Here is a 21,396-nt window from a genome sequence, read left to right as displayed (position 1 = left end):
CTATCAAGCTAGTAATGTACACAACCATGCTTATAATTTAACCACTGGGCCAGTGTACTCTCCCTATAAACCTGCCATTAACATACATCACACTACTATAATTCATGTAGCGAATAACGATACACTGTACAAGTGCAGTCTACAAGCAGCAGCACAAAAACACCCTGTATACATCATCATTTCCACAACTTAATCCCAATATATGTAATATCTTATAAGGTAGATTTATAGACTGAGTGCTATACATATGTCGTACAATAGAAGTGGACATTAACCAGATTTATTTGTGCTATTGTATAAAAATTGTGCTAGAAATTTTGAGTCACAATAATAATACATGTAGCTTGAAATTAGGGATGTCAATGAGTATTTGAGTACTCGACTATCACTTGGTCAAACCGATCTTGACTATATTTAATTGTTTAAGCAGTCTGAAAATGACATAAAGTTAAACTGACATGAAAAAAAATATTTTAACAAGTACTCCACTATCGCTTTCTAAAAGTCCCAATTACACGACTAATCTATCCAAGTGTAATTGACATCCCTAATATAAATAATTACTGAAGACAAAACCTAGTACCAAGTTCATAGTCTGCAGAATAATGAGTTGGCCAAAATTCTAACATACAACAAAATTGACAAAGAAGTGTTGCCAGTAAATGTAAAGCATGGCAGTGGTGGTCTGCTATATGTCTTATGTAGAATCTTATGTTTTTTGTTTGTTTGTTTGTTTGTTGTTAACGTCCCTCTTGAGAATTTTTCACTCATTGCCAGTGGAGAGCTACAAATTTTGACCTATACTCGGCACTCAGGGCCATTGAGCAGTGAGGGATCTTTTTCGTGCCAGCCCCTACTGCGACACGGGGACTCAGTTTATATGGTCTCATCCGAAGGACTGGCTTCGGGGCCACCATCGCTGAGATTTTCTCAAATCTGAGATTTCTCAGAATATTTGAGTTTTTCTCACCAAACTGTGCCACCAAATAAATATTTTCTCAAACTCAGACTTATCTTTTGAGTTTTCTCTAAAATCTGATATTTTTCTCAAATCTGAGATTTCTCTCTAGCATCCGTATACGCAAATATTTAAAGAATGTCGCCTAAAATTCTGTGTACAAATATTGCTAAGCTTTTGATTCTTATTAATAAATAAATCTATAAAATTCTTAATTGTGAATTGGAATCTACTTTATACTCACAGTGCATCACACACAGAAATCAAAAATCCTTGACCGTTCAGATTATTTATAAGAATAAGCTTGACTTATGACCATTCTAAAGTACATGTATAAATTACGATAAGAACTTGTAAACGATAAGAACTTACAGTAATCTTTTTTTTAAATATACGACCAGTTACATTTTGAAATAATCATAATATAAATAATAATAATAATAATAATTAAAAAAAAACAAGTATGGTCCTGAATGACCTTAGTTTCAGACATTACACGATAACATGTATGCAGTGAAACTTTTATTTATGATATGATAATAGGAATTGATCAATTAATCGTCTCTTGAAAAGCGTATGTGAGATTGATTTGGGTTTCCAGTGTAATTAATGACGTATATACATGTATTGTTCACTATATTCGTTGTTAAAAAAAAAAGAAGAAGAAGATCGAAGGGGATCGTAGTATGTAGCCTCCTCTGTTTCTCTGACATTTTCTATAACAGGGATCATGGAAAATGCGATGTGTTTCTTAGCCTCGTCTCTAAACATGTCCGTAGTTCAATTTCAGGTTTTTCTTTCGTCGGGGGAAGGGGGGCTGAAATTACCTGACAATAAAACAATTCTCATCAAAATTTTCTTGATAAATTGGGATCGCATAAAACCAAGCATACATATGCTGGATATGTTTTCTGTCGCAACTTATGCATAAATTTTTACGAAACACTAAAGAAAATTATGATGTGAGAAAATTAGCTATATATCTAACATTTGATCGGCTAGTTAAAAAAATCACTAAGTGTTTATTTCTTAAAGGCAGAGATTTTTTACCGGATGGTTAATTCCAGGTGAGGGAGGGGCTTATTTTGTACAGGTGTGAATGCCTCGAGCGCTAGCAGTCTATATATATATTATCAAGCTAAAAATTCCATACTAATACAGCTTCCCTATTGTTTATACCCTATGTGGTAAACATCAAAGGATCAAAAGTTAATTTGAAGGTCACCAAGAGTGCCAAACAAGGTGTACATGGTATACACAGGGATTAAAAAGTAAATGTCAATCAAGTTCTAGCACCCAGTGATGTACCTTAATGTACTTGATTGACAGGGGTACACAGACCAGGTATTTTTGAAGGCGGTGCTTAAAATCTCTGCCTTTAAGGCCGAGTTGGCAGTATTTTTAAAATCATTATTTCGGAGGTAAAATTTGTTTCCTTTGATCGCTTAAAATGATTTTTTTTTTGAAAAAAAAAAATCTAAATAGGAATAAAAAGCTTATATCTAAAATATTTTTGCTGTGGAGAATAAAATGTAATAGATATATATATGACATTTTACAAAACAAAACTAAAGAAAGAAAAATATGTATTCGACCAGCAAATAAAGTCTGATCCGCCTATCTACTTTTTGTAATCTTTCGACACGTAACGTCACAATGGCGGAAGTGACACCTTGGTGTATATTTTGTGTGTTTTTTTCGACAGACGAGCCAAGACTATAACGTTTGGATATTTTTTTGTGTTATTCTTCTGTAGGGATGATATTACGGGGACTCGGTGAATATTTATTGTCGCAAAGATCGTAATGGAATCCTTTCCTTTGAATGACTCGAAACAACAAATAAAAGACGAAGGAAGTTGAGAATGTGTATTTTCCTGATTATATGCCAAAATATTGCATAAACAACTAACTGAAAGGTAAATTCAATCATTGATTCAAAAACTCCGTGCATTATAAGAAAAAAGGTCGCATATAACAATGAGAATAAGTCTTAAGATTTTTCTCAAATTTCAGCTTACGTGAGACGAATCTCAGAAATGTTGGTGGCACAGCGTTTTAAGAAAATCTCAGCTGAGGCAAAAATCTAAGATTTGAGGTTGAGATTTGAGCTGAGATTTTTATATGTTGGTGGCCCCGAAGCCTGGTCTCCACATCCCACAGTGGGATTCGAACCCGCGACGTAAGGATCATCTCCTTACTCCGCGACTCTAGAGCGAGCGCTCTAACCACTGCGCCACGCGGGCGACTAGAATCTTATGATGGTGGGGACTCTTCTTGATGACTGACCAAAATGTTCATGACTTCAGGTCAATCAAGCATTGAGCATAATATGCCATAAATTCTTATATGCTCCATTAGATAAGAACACTGTATTCAACCAAATTTTAAAAAATGTAAAATGATATAATAATGCAAAGTTGTCACAATGATTTGACTTTAATTTCAAAAAAGGAAGAAAAAAACCCAGATGGTTTCCCTCAGTAGAGATCTGTAATAGAAGAGTGTCTAGACATGCTTCAGGGGAGGGAACTCCCAAGGAACCTACACAAACCAAAAATAGCAAGGACTTACCCTGAGACATGATCAGTTCCTCGTCTACAGAAAACACAGCCTTTGTAAAGTGTCAATCAAATCAAAAGCTTCAAATAGTAAACATCTATGCCTGTTTACCAATATAAGCAAGAAGCCCATGGGCTACAATGCTCACCAGCACACATCACTCTTCTTGATAAATGTTGTTCAAAATAAATGAAAGCCCCACATTGTGTCTGCACACTGGATAAAAGGGTCAAACAGTAAAAATGAATGTTATCTGTAGGGCTGTTAAAATATTGATTTCTCTTATTCAACTCTGCTAAACATGACAAATGGAGTCTTTAAAGATATTTCCTATTCAAAAATTCTCCCCATTTGAACCTACACAATTTTGCCCTACCCTAGCCCCAGGAGCCACCTGGAATATATAGTACATAGGATACTTCTAAAACAATTTGAATGACTCTATTCTTGAGAAGACAATTTTCAAATAAATATTCCTATGTTATACTTCCACTCTCTTTTATAGTCCAATCCAAGCACTTAAGTCCATGGAAGTGGGATTCCTCCCAGACAGACAGACAGACATAAGTTTAGACAAACACTGGACAAAATGATCCCTATGTATCTGCCATGCTACACAGATGACACAAAAAAAATCACTTGAGCCACTGACTCAGGCGAGCTATAAAAAATAGAGTGTCCAATCACTCCAATGGTTATGATAATTAGTCCATGTCTTGCATCACATTTATACTTGATTATTATGTTTTACCTGCTGGGAAGAACGGGTAGATATCTACTGAGAGCTTGTGGATGATCACCTGCATAGCCCCTCCCTCAATCTGACTGTTGTGGCCTGGAATGTTTTCTGAAATCAAAGAATAAATCTGCCATCTCAAACAGTTGTGAAATAATCTTCAGCATGCTGATATGTGGAGAGCAATAAAAGTGGTATTTCTTAGACATTGATTTTACAAACCAAAATGTTGATGACATTATGGACTCTGAGTATAAAACAGATTTACAAAAAAAAATGGGGTTTATGGCAACTCGTTGACAGACAAGATTGAATATTTGTATTGAGTGTGTTCTTTTTAGTGCATGAAAGGCAAGCAGTCTAAAGTTGCTGATTCAAAAATATAATATAACACAGTTGGATCTAAGAAATTTTCTTTAAATAAAAAATGATCATGGCAAAAATTTTATTCGACACCTGGGACAGTAAGACCATGACATCCCAGACAAGTAGACATGTGCTTCTTTTCAGCCTGAACATTATGATGAATATTTATTTTTGCCGAAGAAATCAAGTAAATTAAGCAGTTAGTGTATTTTAAAAACTAACATCCAATTCTGATTGTGTATCATACTTGTATCCGTGGTGTTGTCATCACAAAGGTGAAGGTCAATCCTGCTACTGATCACATGATAAGATGTCGTCTGCACGTCAAATCGCTCAAATAGCTGAGAAACATGGGAGGGATTAGACTGGCTCCGAGGTCTCTGGGACTGGGAGTTGTCATTGTAAAGGGAGGTTAATCCTTGTATCTGTAAAATATCTCATCATATAACATCATACAAACTAGGATACACAAAAAAAATCCCTTCATAAAATCATAGCTTACATCTAGTGCCTCTGCTGCATTGTTTTTGCTCTGCTCTCTTGATTTCTCTATCATGTCCTTGAGTGAGTTGATATACAAGATGGCTGCCTTCAGCTGAGTGTCTGTTAGGACCCAGAGTAGATCATCAAGTAACAGCATCACACGTGTAGAAATAACTCCACAATCTGTATGGGAGAAACATCAAATTAAACTGCTTATGCCATTAAATAATTCAGCAAAAGATATGGTCATGAAGTGTAATTAAATAAGTCCATTAAATTATTCAGTAATTATGTCCTGTTCATCACAAAGATCATTTCTCAGAGATAACTCAAATATAAATAATCCTCTTCTCTTGTTAGTAAAATTGACTGATTACGTATGCTAAAAGCACTCTTACTTCACATTATGCTTATATAGACTTAAGTAATTTCATTTTTGAGAACAGTTACTTTATTCATATAGAACAATAACCTTACCACTGAGTCTCTTTTTGATGGTGATTCTGATTTTTGATTGGTTGGCAATGAACCTGAGGGGCGTGGTCAGAAATGTTTCAGAAGTCTCCCCCTCCACAGCAGTGGCTTCAATCCTTGTTGTCTGCCAATCAAACTCCTTAAATAACAGGATCTGTCCTCTCACTGTGTCCCTGATTTTTGTTGGCCCAAGGTCATCTGAAGGCTTCCAGTTAGGTGTCACACTTTGAACTTTGACCCTTGACAACTACAAAAATTAAGATGCATTTCTATTTTATTTCTTAAAGTTTTTTTTCTCCATACTTTATCTTTCTTATATAAAACCACTACAAAAGTTTACTAAAGAAACATTAAAAAGGATTTTTGAAATATTTTAATTTCAAACAGTTCAGAATAAATCTGTGTAACTATAATGGATAGTGTTCCTACTTTTATGGGCTAGGTTTTTATTCTCACCTGTAGAGATGCATGGAATTTTCTGGAAATGAATTTGACCAGCACCGAGTTGATGTGGACATACATTCCGTCAATGACCCGGTCCACAAAGCCATACTTTCCCCCACTTCTATAGCTAGCCACGTGGGCCGGGCTGTTTGGGGGGCGTGGTGTGTTACAGGTCTCTATCTCCAATTCAACTTCATCTAGGTACTGAAAAATCCCATCAAATTAAACAAGTTTAAGTTTTATGTTGATTATCAAGAACAACAACTATCATGAACTCAATTGTTTTATCTGACTATAGCTAACTGATGCTTACATAATTTACAAGAGAAACTCAAAATGTTCACACTGACAGTAACATGGGAAATCAAATTGTCTAGTACTAATTGTGGAAGTAAATAATGGTAGCTTTGTAATTCATACACTGCATATCAGTACATTCATAAACAATTATAATAAAGTCAATTTCTTACCAAACACAGGGGCTGTGACTTTAGTTTTGTCCACTGTACCTGTATAGAAAAAAAACAACATATATTCAACTCCAGTTCTATCAAAAAACATGCTATTTCAATATTTCATAAACAATTACACAGTGCAACATGCTAAATATAAATATTAACATGGACACTTGCATACACACATAAACTGGAAAAATATCAGCTTACAATTCTATAGATACTATTATCAGTTCACAAATATAACAGGCCTACAAGGTAATGCACTATGTATAATAAAATGTAAGCAAGTGCTTTCTTCAATACTAAGCTTTTATTCCACAAAAAATATCCATAACAGATGTCATAATATCCTATTTCAGGACAATGTTGTCAATAATATATTAAATGATATTTACCCGTTGTTAATTGCACATTACCCCTGGGGGATATTTCTGCAATACCAGAATTTGGTATTGTTAAAACTGATAAAAATATGTTTAAAAGTTTTGGTACATGGAGGAATATTTACAGGAAAGCTTTCTTCTCGTGTATTTGGCATAAATTACCCCTAGCATAAATTTCCATGTTTACAGTAGCCAAAAAAGCCCCATCGAGCAAAAGTAAAATATCATATATAAAGGTATATATGAAGGTATATACCCTAGTTGGTTTTTAAATCTCCTGTTTTAGTTTTCTTTTCTTTTTGACCAGCACTTCTTAACACTGAGAAATTCTGCTTAGTTATGAAAATTGTACATACACATGTACTAAGGTTCAATCAGTGTTGGTAATGGGTTTTGTCATCCCACTATTAACGTAATGTTTTTTACTTAGCCCTACAGCTGTTTACAGGAAATTTCTTCTATAATGTTTCCTTTGTTTGCCAAATATGACAATAAATCACTATTATACATTACTATACCAATTACAAACTATTCCATCAAAAGAAATCTATATGCTTTATGACTTGGTTTTATTTCACTAAACAAAAAGTTTTTTTTCCACTTGAATTATCAGGTCAAAAGCTTCATCTCACATGTGGTAAATTCCTTCAAATATTGATTCGCTTGCCTTTTAAGTACCTTGTAGTTGCAATTTTCATTTTAAAATAAACCCCACAAATTACTTTTTGTAAATGAAACAGCCTCAGATTATGTGCATACAGTAAACAATTGTAACTGATACTGAAAAATAAATGTAGTGTTTTCTTTCCACTTAACTGAGGATATATTCTATGCAATAATTCCGGTACTGACTAAATGTTGCCCTTTGTACCATCTGTAATTATCTCTGTCCCCAACACCCCCTTCTCAATGAACTGTAATTTCAGGAATAAAAATACAATGCATTTTAGAGAAGGCTTGTCATAAATTTTAGTGTAAGAATAAATTTTAAAATATCAATGAGATGAATATATATGACATGATCAAACATTATAGTTATTCCTTTAAAAATTGGTTCCTATATAAATCTATACTAAAAAAAAGTCTAACATTCCTAATGCTTTACTGAGCGGTCATAAAAAAATCGATGTTTGACCGCAGAGTGAGATATTGGACCTGTGGACGAGATATGGGACCGCTTACATTACACTGTGGGTGGGATTAGCTAAATCTTATTTGCATTCGTTGGTATGGAAGCCAGCAGCAAAAGATACATGTATAATAAAAATTAATAATACATAAATAAAAGGTATAACAACACATTTATTGACTGTAATCTCAGGCAAAATGTGTTTTGTTGACCCCTCAAATCAAACTGTTGGGTCCGACAAAACGCACGCTGCCCTCGAACCCAGTCAATAAATGTATAATATTATCCACTGGTCAAAGCATATGAATGATCTGTCCTGGAACATCTGGTTAGTCTGATGATGACATGAAACATCAGGTAATTCTGTGGTAACAAAGTGTCATTGTTTAAGCCTTGATTTAGTAATTTTTAGTTAAATATAAATTAATCATTGATCTATAAAACTTTCAATTCAGTATTTACCACGTAGTTATTGATTTGACTCTCTAAATGGCATTTTCTATAACCTTCACTATTATCAAAACTTATATTTTTCTTTTATATTGAAGAGGAAATACGATGTAAAAGAAAACTAGAATTTAATCAAAAGATCAAACATTGTACTAAAACTCCTATCAGACTGCATGGATTTCAGCAACCTCATCATGTCCAATGCTTGTGACAAAAAAAATCCAAATATCAGGTTTACAAAATACATTATTCAGAACATTTATTTTCTCTTTGTAGTCATTTTATTATTTGCGTTTCATTTAAAACACAAACTGCGGAGTACAGATCAATTGTCTGGACTCCCCATCAACAATCAGTTCTCACCATCCCACTCTTCAGACATACATGTCAATGTCTTGTGGACCTTCATTGATTTAATTCTGGTAGAGAAGGCTTCTACCACCTCTAGAGGAATAATTTCATCAAAGCTTGTACAATAATGCTAAAAAAACCCCTAAAAACTGGACAACAATGCTGAATACAACAATACAACAAACCTCAAAACTGGACAACATTGCTGAATACAACAAACCTCAAAACTGAACAATAATGCTAATTCTACTACAGTTATTGCTGAGATCAAAGAAATGCCGCGGACATTATTCTCCAACAAATCACGAACGTCATCAAAAAATTATCAGATCAAAAACAGATATTAAACCTGTACAGTTGAAATGAATATTTCACTGTAGAATCTAATACTTATTTAGACCATGTCGATGTGTCATCTTCCGCAGTCTAAAGAGTGTGTATTGCCTAAAATAGCTGTAAATGTCAGGTTTTATAGCTAAGTTGGGCCGTTCCACGGACCTCCCCACAACATTTACACTCCGTGATTTTACTGACAAAGCAATGAAAAAGACAACTGATTTTGTTATTTTTTCATTTTTAAAATTTAACCAGTATATGTTACAAACAAATTTATAAATAATTAAAGGATATAGTTCACCCAACAAAATCTCAAATCGTCTGCATTTTATGCAAGTAATCAAACAAATTGACCCTCTGGTGTTAAATGGAACAGCGAAATCGCGACATGATGACCTAATTCGTTTCTCTATAGAAGAAACGATCAGCCGTATTTTAGAGCTGTTAGTAGAATAGAAATAAAGTCCTTGTTGTCGTGAATGATGCAGGATAACCTCCTCGGTCTCGAAATGTTGTTTGAAATATAAAAGCCTCGGCTAACGCCTCGGCTTTTATATTTCAAACATTTCTCGACCTCGGAGGTTATTCTGCAACATTCACGAAAACGCTGACTTTATTTCTTAAATAAAACAAACCTCAAAACTGGACAACAATGTTGAATACAGCAAACCTCAAAAACTGGACAACTGGACAACAATGTTGAATACAACAAACCTCAAAACTGGACAACAATGCTGAATACAACAAACCTCAAAACTTTACAACATTGCTTAATACAACAAACCTCAAAACTGGACAACAATGCTGAATATAACAAACCTCAAAACTGGAAAACAATGCTAAATACAATAAACCTCAAAACTGGACAACATTGCTTAATACAACAAACCTCAAAACTGAACAATAATGCTAAATAAAACAAACCTCAAAACTGGACAACAATGTTGAATACAACAAACCTCAAAACTGAACAATAATGCTAAATTCAACAAACCTCAAAACTGGACAACATTGCTGAATACATTAAACCTCAAAACTGGACAACATTGCTTAATACAACAAACCTCAAAACTGGACAACAATGTTGAATACAACAAACCTCAAAACTTGAAAACAATGCTAAATACAATAAACCTCAAAACTGGACAACAATGCTAAATACAACACACCTCAAAAAAAACCAGAAGTCTCTGATGAGACTGTAGCTCTACTGGTCTGTTTGTAGAACAAAAGAAAAGTAGCACTTGGATTTGAAACATTGCAACATGCAACAATAAATAGAATTATGTATCTTAATGTAGTCTACTTTTGTGACAAGTTATTGAAATCAAATGAAAACTAGGAGTAGTAGCGTTTTGAAAGTATTTCACGGAAATTTCTATTTTTAGTACCGGTAACCATGACAACACCATTCACCCAAATAAAAAAAAACAGAAATACATATTATGTATCGTAGTGTATTCTAACTGTGTGCCAAATTAGATTGAAATCAGACCAAAATTGTAGGAGGAGTAACGTTTTAAAGGAATTTCACAGACATTTCTATTTTAAGTAACCATGGCAACACTGTTCATCAAATTCAAAAAAATGCACTAAATTATGTATCTTAGTGTAGTCTACTTGTGTGCCAAGTTATATTGAAATCAGACCAAAACTGTAGGAGGAGTAGCGTTTTAAAGAAATTTCACAGAAATTTCTATTTTTAGTAACCATGGCAACACCGTCCATCGAAATCAAAAAACCGATGCACTAAATTATGTATCTTAGTGTAGTCTACTTGTGTGCCAAGTTATATTGAAATCAGACCAAAACTGTAGGAGGAGTAGCGTTTTAAAGGAATTTCACAGAAATTTCTATTTTTAGTAACCATGGCAACACCGTCCGTCGAAATCAAAAACCGATGCACTAAATTATGTATCTTAGTGTAGTCTACTTGTGTGCCAAGTTATATTGAAATCGGACCAAAACTGTAGGAGGAGTAACGTTTTAAAGAAATTTCACAGAAATTTCTATTTTTAGTAACCATGGCAACACCGTCCATCGAAATCAAAAACCGATGCACTAAATTATGTATCTTAGTGTAGTCTACTTGTGTGCCAAGTTATATTGAAATCGGACCAAAACTGTAGGAGGAGTAGCGTTTTAAAGAAATTTCACAGAAATTTCTATTTTTAGTAACCATGGCAACACCGTCCATCGAAATCAAAAACCGATGCACTAAATTATGTATCTTAGTGTAGTCTACTTGTGTGCCAAGTTATATTGAAATCGGACCAAAACTGTAGGAGGAGTAGCGTTTTAAAGAAATTTCACAGAAATTTCTATTTTTAGTAACCATGGCAACACCGTCCATCTAAATCAAAAACCGATGCACTAAATTATGTATCTTAGTTTAGTCTACTTGTGTGCCAAGTTATATTGAAATCGGACCAAAACTGTAGGAGGAGTAGCGTTTTAAAGGAATTTCGCAGAAATTTCTATTTTTAGTAACCATGACAACACCGTCCATCGAAATCAAAAACTGATGCACTAAATTATGTATCTTAGTGTAGTCTACTTGTGTGCCAAGTTATATTGAAATTGGACCAAAACTGTAGGAGGAGTAGCGTTTTGAAAATTGTTTACAGACAGACGGACAGACAGACAGACGGACGGACGACGGACACCTTACTATCGCATAAGCTCTTCTGGTCTCTGACCAGTAGAGCTAAAAATACTTTATCTAAATCCTGATCCTTAATTGCATATGATAAATCTTTTTATCAGGGATTGCAATTTCTAACCGGTTAACCGATTACTCGGTCGGAACGATGGCAATCGGTTAAAAAATCTGTAATTGATTAGTTGAAAAAAAATTAAAATGCATGTGAAATTGAATGTAATCAATTTTAGAAAAGAAAATTCCTGCTTAAACATTTAAATTTAGCATTTTCACATATTTATGATTTGGAGGTAATTATGGCTCTCCAGATTAAAATTGTGGGGTAATTGATCAGTCTGTGATGTGTAAATCATCTGCGTTTTTTCAGGCATGTTTCACGGTTTCCTGATTTTTTTCTTGTCTATTGAAATAAAAATAAATGCATGTAGTTTTCTGATCAAAAATAAAGACAAATAGAATGTTTTTTAAGTTTTAAAATCATTTTTTAAAGTCTTCTTGTGCATAGGAATAGAGCTACTTGAAAAAAAGTCAAGAAAATGTGTAGTTTGATACGATTAACCGGTTAATCAGTCGAAATGTCTTGCAGTTAACGGATTACCAATTCTGTATTTGATTGCCATCCCTACTTTTTATATTCCTTGAACATCTGTGAGGATCTTAGTTTTTATATTCCTTGAACATCTGTGAGGATTTTAATTTTGAAGAGATATTTTTTGCTGAATCCTAGCAGAAAGAATGATCCATTTATATATATAAATGTATGACACATAAGCAAGGACACGCTTAAAAGTTTTCAGCACTATCTATTACATCTAGATCTATCAGATCTATAGTATCTGGAGAGAAATGAAATCTACATATCAGCTGTATCAGAACTGCTTTTATTGATGCCAGCTTGCCGAATTTGTGCAATTTCTAATTAAGATGTCAACACAAATCAAACCAACCAGATTATTGTTGTCTTTTCTTGTGAGACTGAAATTATATCTGTAATAATACTGAATAAGAAACTAAATACATAAAAGACATTAGCAACTCTGCCACTAACAGGTTCATTTGTTAAATAAGTGAGCCAGACCCAGCAATACTTTCAAAACTTCTCTTCATTAGTTTTATATTTATCAGCCTGAGGGTTGTTCCTTACACCCTGGGACTGGGGAATTTCCCCACCTATAATGACATAATCCCCCAGTTATTCTGGTATTCCCCCTCAACCCCCTGTTAGGGAAGGAACCCCAGACCCCCTTCTATTTTTTTAATGTCCCCCTGCTATTTCAATTCTTAGGGACAACCCTGTTTATAAATGTTAAGCTTATGTTTATTCTTTTATGTAGATATTTACATGTCATAATTAGTAGTTTTGAGGGTGTAATAAGAAAAGCATATAAACTCTTTATAAATAAAGAGAGACTAATAAATCCAACAGAAATTTAGAATTTCACTGTTTGTTGTGTTTCGAACTTTATTATTCTTGCCCAATCTCAAGTTATATCAAGTTAAAGCTTTATCTTTACATTAAGCTGCCTGAAACATTCATCAGCACTGCCTTCAATTAATATCTACATGTATCAGTAGTATAAAGCATGGTGAAAGTACAACTGTCCACTGAACTTGTGTCTCTTGTTCAATATTTTTCTTCACACTGATTAGCATCATACAATTATCTCCAATACATGTACTTTGTGAAGGAATCTGTGAGCATGGTAATTAAGCTGCAAGATTTCTTTTCCTTTGAATCCTGTTGTATATTTAATATCATAGAATAAAATGCTCGACAAATCACATTATCCAATCTTAAAATACATGTTCATATGCCATTAAGATAATTGAAAAAAAAAAACCAAAACTTTCCTGTGTTAATGGATATTGATCATTTTATATGTATGAACTATCAATGAATGTTATTTTTCAGGTCCAAATATCAGATGCGGGTAGAGCTTAACAAAAGCAAAGACTGACTATCATCATGTAGATTTTAAGACATCCTTATGACATACCTTAATGGACAGTTCTATAATATAGCTTAATGGACAGTCCTATGATATACCTTAATGGACAGTCCTATGACATACCTTAATTAATGGACAGTTCTATAATATAGCTTAATGGAAAGTCCTATGATATACCTTAATGGACAGTCCTATGACATACCTTAATTAATGGACAGTCCTATGACATACCTTAACGGACAGTCCTATGACATACCTTAATGAGAGTCATATGACATACCTTTAGTTAATGGAGAGTCCTATGATATACCCTAATGGAGAGTCCTATGATATACCTTAATGGACAGTCCTATGTTAAACCTTAATGGACAGTCCTATGACACACCTTAATGGACAGTCCTATGACATACCTTAATGGACAGTCGGTTGCAGACAGCTTTTGATAATTTCATCCATGTTGGCATGTCTAAGAGCTCCATTAGAACCACCTCATCCAGTTCCAGATTAGAGAGTTCACCTTCTCCTTTTAGAGTACTCAGGTTAATTTTGTCTGGAGACATGTTCTTGGTGAACCTTGAATAGTGGTTAATAGGATATATAAGCTGCAGTTCTGTAGCTCAATTGACAAAAAAATTAATTTGGCATGGATGACCATACACCTACTGCACCTCTACTGAATCTTTTTTTTTTTGGCCCTCATGACAGGGTCTTACCACATTTTGAATATACATATATTTAATTCAGCAAATCTGATTCCAAATTATACAAATGGTAGTGCATGTGCACTGAAAATTGCCAAATGAATCATAACATTTTTTTCAACCCTTTAAATTTACCTGCCATTTAAATATCTTGAACTCCCTTTACCATGTTCACTGTAACAGTACAATACCATACCAATAATGATATGGTACTTTTTAATGATACCTCAGTCTTTCAATATTTTTCATTGAACAATATGATTTTAGGACGTAATTATTATATTATTGTTATTATAGATGCTATCTTTATAACTTCTTTTTTCATTGAAAAGTTTTAAGAAAAAATATTCACACAGAAATATAATTCATATTTCCGTGTGAATTGCTCTAGCAACATGTAAGTCATGATAATATACAGAAAATTTGAGAAAATATTAACTTCAAATCTGTGTCCAAGCCCTTTCACCTCAACTTTGTTGAGGTGAGCTAAAAAGGATTAAATATCAATATGGATATTAGTAGTAAATGAAATGGAATTTTACTGGTAATTTTGAAAGAACTACTCAGTACAGTACAGATACTAAGTACTGTTGTCCAACCCTACAGATAATAAAATGACGTTTATCAAACAATTTCTGTTACATCATATTTCTCCAAATTCTACCAATTTGTTCTGCAAAAGAGCAGTAGTGCAGTTTTCATGAAACAGTCTACGGCAAATTCATTTAGAATGGAGTTACCCGCCCCAATGGGGTGGGTAACTCATTCTAAAGAAATATACCTGCTTTACTAAAAAATATACAGGACAAATTCTTTCACTTAACAAGGTCCATAGGACATTATTATTTTAGTAATAGTTTCATAGAACATTTTTAGTTATCTCACAAAATGTGGAAAAGTATGCTTTAATTACTGTAACAGTAGATTTTGAAAAGAAATATGCCAGGGTTCGACACTAACTTTTTTAGGCTTTAGTCCGGCCGGACTAGTGCTTCCTTACTTTTACTAGTCCGCATGCGATTTTATGAGTCCGTCAAAACAAAAGGAAACATCAATGTTTTGTAACATTAATTTAAAAATAAACATTTCAATATACGTTTTTTTTAAATACTTTTATTAAATAAACAAAGCATTTACGTGAAATGGTTTATTCCCCAGCACGGATTCATTGAAATCTCGTGATCAACGAGTACAATCGCATTCCCGATGTCGTTCTTTTTCTCTTGCATTACATCCAAAAAAAAACGGTCCTTCGGATGAGACCGTATAAACCGGGTCCCGTATCGCAGTAGGTGCTGGCACGAAAAAGATCCCTCACTGCTCATAAGTGCCGAGTATAGGAGAAAATTTGCAGCTCTCCACCGGCAAGTGGTGGCATCTCCATATGAGTGAAAAATTCTCGAGAGGGGCGTTAAACAACAAACAAACATCCAAAATGTCTGACATCTTTCTTTTCTGTGTCATATAAATTATGACCGCTAAAACGTTTCACTTCATATCAATCAGTCGAAAAATTAAGCTCTGACTCGAAATTGTCTAACTACCCGCCAAGAAGCTAGAAAGCTAAAAATAAATGCGGGGTTTTCCAGTAAAAGTTGTGGAGAATCGGACATTGGTAAATTATTCAAATTGTTTTCCAGGAATTTTTATTGGTCCGTTCGGACTAATTAGCCACAGATTTTATTAGTCCGAATAAAAGTGTATTAGTCTGAGACTAACGGACTAACGTTAGTGTCGAACCCTGTATGCTGGGAAGGCTCTGCTGTAATAGATTTTAATTAATGTACATGCATAGGCGCTTGGTTTTAGGATAGTGTATTTTGCGCATTAGGCCTAGATAAATTGTATGTATCTGGTTCCCCGACAGACCCTAAAATATGAACCGACCCTGAAAAATTTATCCGCCGAAATCTTTCCCGTAGTAAACAATTCAATTTTCACTATTAGAAATCCTAATCTCGATCACTTCCATGTTTGAGAAAATGCATATCCTATACACATTAAACAGAAATGCCATTAGTAAGCCGCCCTTTGGGAAAAAAGAAATGAACTCTTTGTTTTTCTCATTTTGTTTATTGTCAAAGTTGAATTTTAACTGATGTTAAAATAAAATAAAATGTTTTCCCTACCTACCTACCCTATTTTTTCTCGGATTGGAATAGGAAACACAATATTTATTTACCTTGGCCTTATCTGACAAGTTTGGCATGGTTTCTGACCTCTCTAGATTTTCTGTGTAATTCCCAGATATCTCTACATTTTACATAGTTAGAAATCGTCATTTCTGTTGCTTTCAGTTTCAGTGCTAGGTAATCAAGGACGTTTTGGTTTACTGCATGTTTTATACGGCAAGTTCAAATCAGCAGACGATTGAAGGGCATTATTCAATCATTTATATTTATATTCAGTGTAATTTTCTTTAAGAAATCCATGATGTTCAAATCTCTATAACACACGTGAAACCTTGTCACCGCGCTTCAGAATACAGTTACACAGAAGGAACTATATGAATTTTCAATACTCTAGGAACACCAAAATGTTTATTGTTTTGCCTCAATTTAATTGAAAAATTTAATAAATTAAATTTTAAAAAAAAACTGTATTATTAATGTAAAAATACAACAACTGTGTGTTTAGAATTAATTTGTCATTTTTTTTCCTCGCAGTGTTCATTTGTGTTATTTAACTTCCCAACGTCACAAACGGCTCTTATGTCTATTAAGCACACCAGTTCTGAAAGGCGCTAAATACATGTTAAAGATTAACGAAATAAACAATTATGAATAGAGAAAATTAAAGAATGTAAATATAAGCGTTGAATTCTTATTTTTGGATGGCATCAGTCCTATAACACACCTGGCCGTGCCGACAAATTATCATACCGTGCTAACGCGTGGTATTCAATTTGTCGGCACTGCCAGGTGTGTTAGGACTGACGCCATCAAAAAATAAGAATTCAATGCTTAATTGAAGCTACAGTGTAGATCTTACCCAACACCAGTAGGAAAAGTGTAGATATTGTATAAAATCAAGAGTGAACCAAGGCACCCCTAGATAGAATGTTCTATCGTTAAAATGATATTGTCCTACTGACCCGGTTTAACGATAGAATTCGTTCCGTGTATTCGCAATGTAGCAAAATAAACACGGGCGATAACTCGAACTCTGTGCATTTTCTATGAACAATCCAGAGAGTTCCGAATGTCAACATGGCGTTAAATTTGAAGCGAGGAAAAAACGTTGAGAAAATGAGTTGAATTTTCGTATTTATATGGATTATTTTTTAGGTTAAAAGGCATATACAATCTCAAAAAGGTTTGTTATGATTAATTTGGTAGTTATTTTCAGTGCAACTCCTTTTGTATTCTTCAAAATCATTTCGGAGTGGATCCACTCCGATTTGCTACATTGCAAGTATATGGGACGTATTCTAACTGTGGTGAGGGCTTGTCCCGAGACACAGTTAGATTATTCTAACTAAGGCACCCCATGAAATCTAAGATGGCAACTGTTGTGTGTTCACTCTTTTTATATACAGCAATATGATATTTTTAAAACAGGGTTCTAGATTCTCTATATTTGGGGCCGTTCAAAGGCCCCATTCCCAATTCAAAAAAGGTACCTTTTTTCCCAATTGAATGTGTTAATTTTCCCAAATATTAAAGAACATTTAGTGAGATATGTAGTTACTATAACTTGTAATTCATATTTCTCTATATCACAAAACAGAAATTTAGTTCATAATAACCACCAGAAATTCAATATATCATGAATTTAATCATGTTAATACATATAATGTGTAGTTATGATTTTCCCAAAATTCCCCAAAAGGTCGCTAATTTTCCCAATTTTTACGGCCAAGGCCCCAGTCCCAAAAAGTGGTGTGAGAGCCCTGTAAAAAGTGCTAATTTTAGCGATTTTGATTTTTATTTTAATGTGTGTATTTAGACACACCTAGAAAAACACATAATAAGCAAAATACACCATCCTGAAACCAAGCGCCTATGGGTATATGTAGAGAAGTCACACAATAATAAAATAAAAATGTTAAAAACTACATTTATTGTACAATTGGCACTGAAGATTTCTAATCATCCAAACTTTTCCGACCAGTGAAATTTCTTCTACTGTTTCGAGAAAATTCGAAATCACCGAAATCTCTGTCTACGTAAATCGAAATATTAAAGTTGCACCTACTTGGATAAGTGTTTTAGAATTTGGTTTTTGATGATTGAAGCCATCTCCTTTCTTTCTACCAGTGAAATTTAACATAAAAACATCTCTCCTGTCTGCCCACACAAACTTTACAAAACTAGACCTGTCATCCGTCAGCGAGTTTGTTTCGCCTGTATCTTGACGCCATTATTACGGTTTGTTCCTCGTATCAACGAGAAAAAAAATCAAAGCAATTAAAAAAGGAAAACATCCATATTTTTGTTATAGTGTCGAATATTTCTTAAATGAAAATGTAATTTATGAATGTGAGAAAGACAAAGACTAATGAGATGCTCCCATAACATTGAGTATCAATTGATATGAGCGGCCGTTTTCCAATGGAGGGCGGATCAAAATGTTTGCCTGAAAGGGAGCAGAAAAGCGTCAATCAAATAACACCCTTTTTTAAAAAAAAAAAAAATTATATACAATCTATCAGTGGTATATATTCCTTTCTGTATATGTGTAGGCTAAGGTGAAGTCGAAGACTTCAACAGGCGCGTGTCAGTAGTGTCAGTATGAGAAGGGTTCACCTCCGTATGGGGGGGGGGGGGGGGGTTTCACCCTCCGAAAAAAAAATACGAAAAAAGTCCAGAATGGTGTAATGATGTAATGAAAATGAAAAAAAAGGTTTTATTTTGGTTCGCTATTTATATTACGTTTTCACACATGTATTCTGGTCTAAGTATCAAATAAAAAGAAATTGTTTGCCGTATAAATTTTCTGTGAAGTTGAAAGACATCCATGATTGTCATTTGACCAGTACATTTTTTTTAAACAATTATGAAAATAGAATTATCATGACCACTTAACAAAATTAAGAAATTTTAATACCTATATATAATTTACGAAAGCCCATTGAGCTCATTTTCGTAGGTAACAAAAATATATTTTTCGCGTTATAACGCGAAACTTTCGCGAATAAACGCGTTACTTTCGCGAATAAACGCGTAACTTTCGCGAATAAACGCGAAACTTTCGCGTTATAACGCGAAATTATACATATATAGTCATGTTACTCAGGAACCTGTGATTTTGACTGACAGATAAAAAACATGAACGCAGAGGGGGACTTCTATGAATTTATAAATGACATTTCTTTAGAAGATGTAAAAGAGAATTGATGCGAGAAATGGATAGATTAGTGTTGATTTTGCATTTAATCTCAAAACCCTACTAATTAATTAAATGAATATTCCTTTAAAGATTTTCTTGTTTTTCACTTGTTGAATCCAAGAAATTCTGTAGACTAATTTTTTTTCTCAGGAAGATCTCCACTCGTTGCTTTCTTTGAATAAATTGTCAATGTTTTAGTAAGTAATAGTATGACCAAATAGTGCAACCTTAAAATACAATGTTGTATTTCTTCAGTGAGTCAATCGGAGATGAAATATTTGATACGAATATTTGTCATCCAATTTTCACATTAGGTTACTCATGTGATGTGACACAATTGTTCCGTGAAATACAAATCTACCTCATTGTTGTCAATTTTCTGAGATCTTTTATTTCAAATTCTATATAGAGTGTTCAATCTAATTAAAGTTATGCTTGTATTTTCGCTCCTCTACTATACGCTTCAACACTTGTATTGAACAGCATTGAGAAAGACAAAATGTGACGGCAAAAAAGATTTAGAAAGAGGAAAGACACATTCAATGGCGAGAAAACATAAAATTTCAGCTCGTGATAATCCAAGTTCAAAATAGTCTTTCGTTTTTCCCTGTAATGAATAAACTAGATCATTAAAAAGTAAAACAAACTGTAGACTTATGCAAATGTCTCTGTTTTACAGGGAAAGTTTCGCGTTATAACGAGAAAGTTTCGCGTTTATTCGCGAAAGTTACGCGTTTATTCGCGAAAGTTTCGCGATATAACGCGAAAAATATATTTTTTTTATCTACGAAAATGAGCTCAATGGGCTTTCGTAATAATTCAACCCTTAGTGCTTAGGTAAAATTGAAACTTCCTTTTTGAAATACTTTGCTTTACGGTTTCCTAATAAAACAAAAACATATCCCGTAAACAATTTTTATTTCATTGTTCAATAAATAAAATGCAATTTCCTAAGAACATTTTTCCGCATTTGACAGCAAACAAAATAATTGTCTTGTTTCCTGATCCTTCCCCCCCCCCCCCCTTTTCAACCAAACTGCAGTATAAATAGTTAATTTTTACAAATTGAGTAAAATGATGTGTAGGCTACAGCCTTTTTGCCTATATGGAATATAGGTTAACACTGGATAGTACAATGTACAGGTAGGCGAACACGAGTTATCGCTCATAGTACGAGTTATCGTTCATTACGTAGATCTATTCACTCGTACGTGGAATATTCGACATGTGTTAAAATACATGTATACGGAAATAAATGAAATATTCTTAATTAATATTAACATTCACAGGTAATTTACATTTATTTCACTGGCAATTTACAATTGGTAATTATATATTAAGTCGTACAGGTAAAAGTAGAAATACTAATCCATATAAACAATGTATCCATTTAAATTAATCATCAGATATGGATAAATTGATGACAAGCGTGGATTTATTTAAATTCAAAATAAAATTCGTTGAACTATATTATTAGATTTTTTTTCAATATTCATTTGTATTTCGATTGATGCAATGTTTATGTGTATTGGGAATAGAAAATCCGCAGGGGGGGGGGGGGGGTATTATCCCCTGCAAACAGGCACGTATCGTTACTTGAACATTTAAAAAAACCTATGTCTAG

The 21,396-nt window shown here is 33.7% G+C and overlaps 1 protein-coding gene across 2 annotated transcripts in view; it reads right to left on the bottom strand.

Annotated features, from left to right (window-relative positions):
* The window catches only part of LOC133186742 (bridge-like lipid transfer protein family member 3B), a 33,369-nt gene extending 14,573 nt beyond the window's left edge, over positions 1-18,796 (bottom strand). Inside the window, exons 1-9 of one of the 2 annotated variants that reach the window (XM_061322030.1) lie at positions 18,639-18,796; positions 14,151-14,313; positions 6,493-6,531; positions 6,035-6,226; positions 5,582-5,825; positions 5,124-5,287; positions 4,869-5,046; positions 4,271-4,366; positions 3,532-3,555 (exon numbers count right to left, since the gene is read on the bottom strand). In XM_061322030.1, coding sequence (XP_061178014.1) covers positions 3,532-3,555; positions 4,271-4,366; positions 4,869-5,046; positions 5,124-5,287; positions 5,582-5,825; positions 6,035-6,226; positions 6,493-6,531; positions 14,151-14,313; positions 18,639-18,682 — 1,144 coding nt within the window. In that variant the 5' untranslated portion in view covers positions 18,683-18,796. The remainder of the gene's footprint in view (positions 1-3,531; positions 3,556-4,270; positions 4,367-4,868; positions 5,047-5,123; positions 5,288-5,581; positions 5,826-6,034; positions 6,227-6,492; positions 6,532-14,150; positions 14,314-18,638) is intronic. The other variant, XM_061322032.1, reaches the window with a different exon arrangement.
* Between the last annotated feature and the right edge of the window lie 2,600 nt (positions 18,797-21,396).

Source organism: Saccostrea echinata, unplaced genomic scaffold, assembly GCF_033153115.1.
Source record: "Saccostrea echinata isolate AGI-Se365-2 ecotype Australia unplaced genomic scaffold, CSIRO_AGI_Sech_v1 ptg000014l, whole genome shotgun sequence".
NCBI classification, from domain to species: domain Eukaryota; kingdom Metazoa; phylum Mollusca; class Bivalvia; order Ostreida; family Ostreidae; genus Saccostrea; species Saccostrea echinata.
The sequence above is the reverse complement of the archived record's forward strand: the minus strand, read 5'-3'. Positions and strand labels throughout refer to the sequence as shown.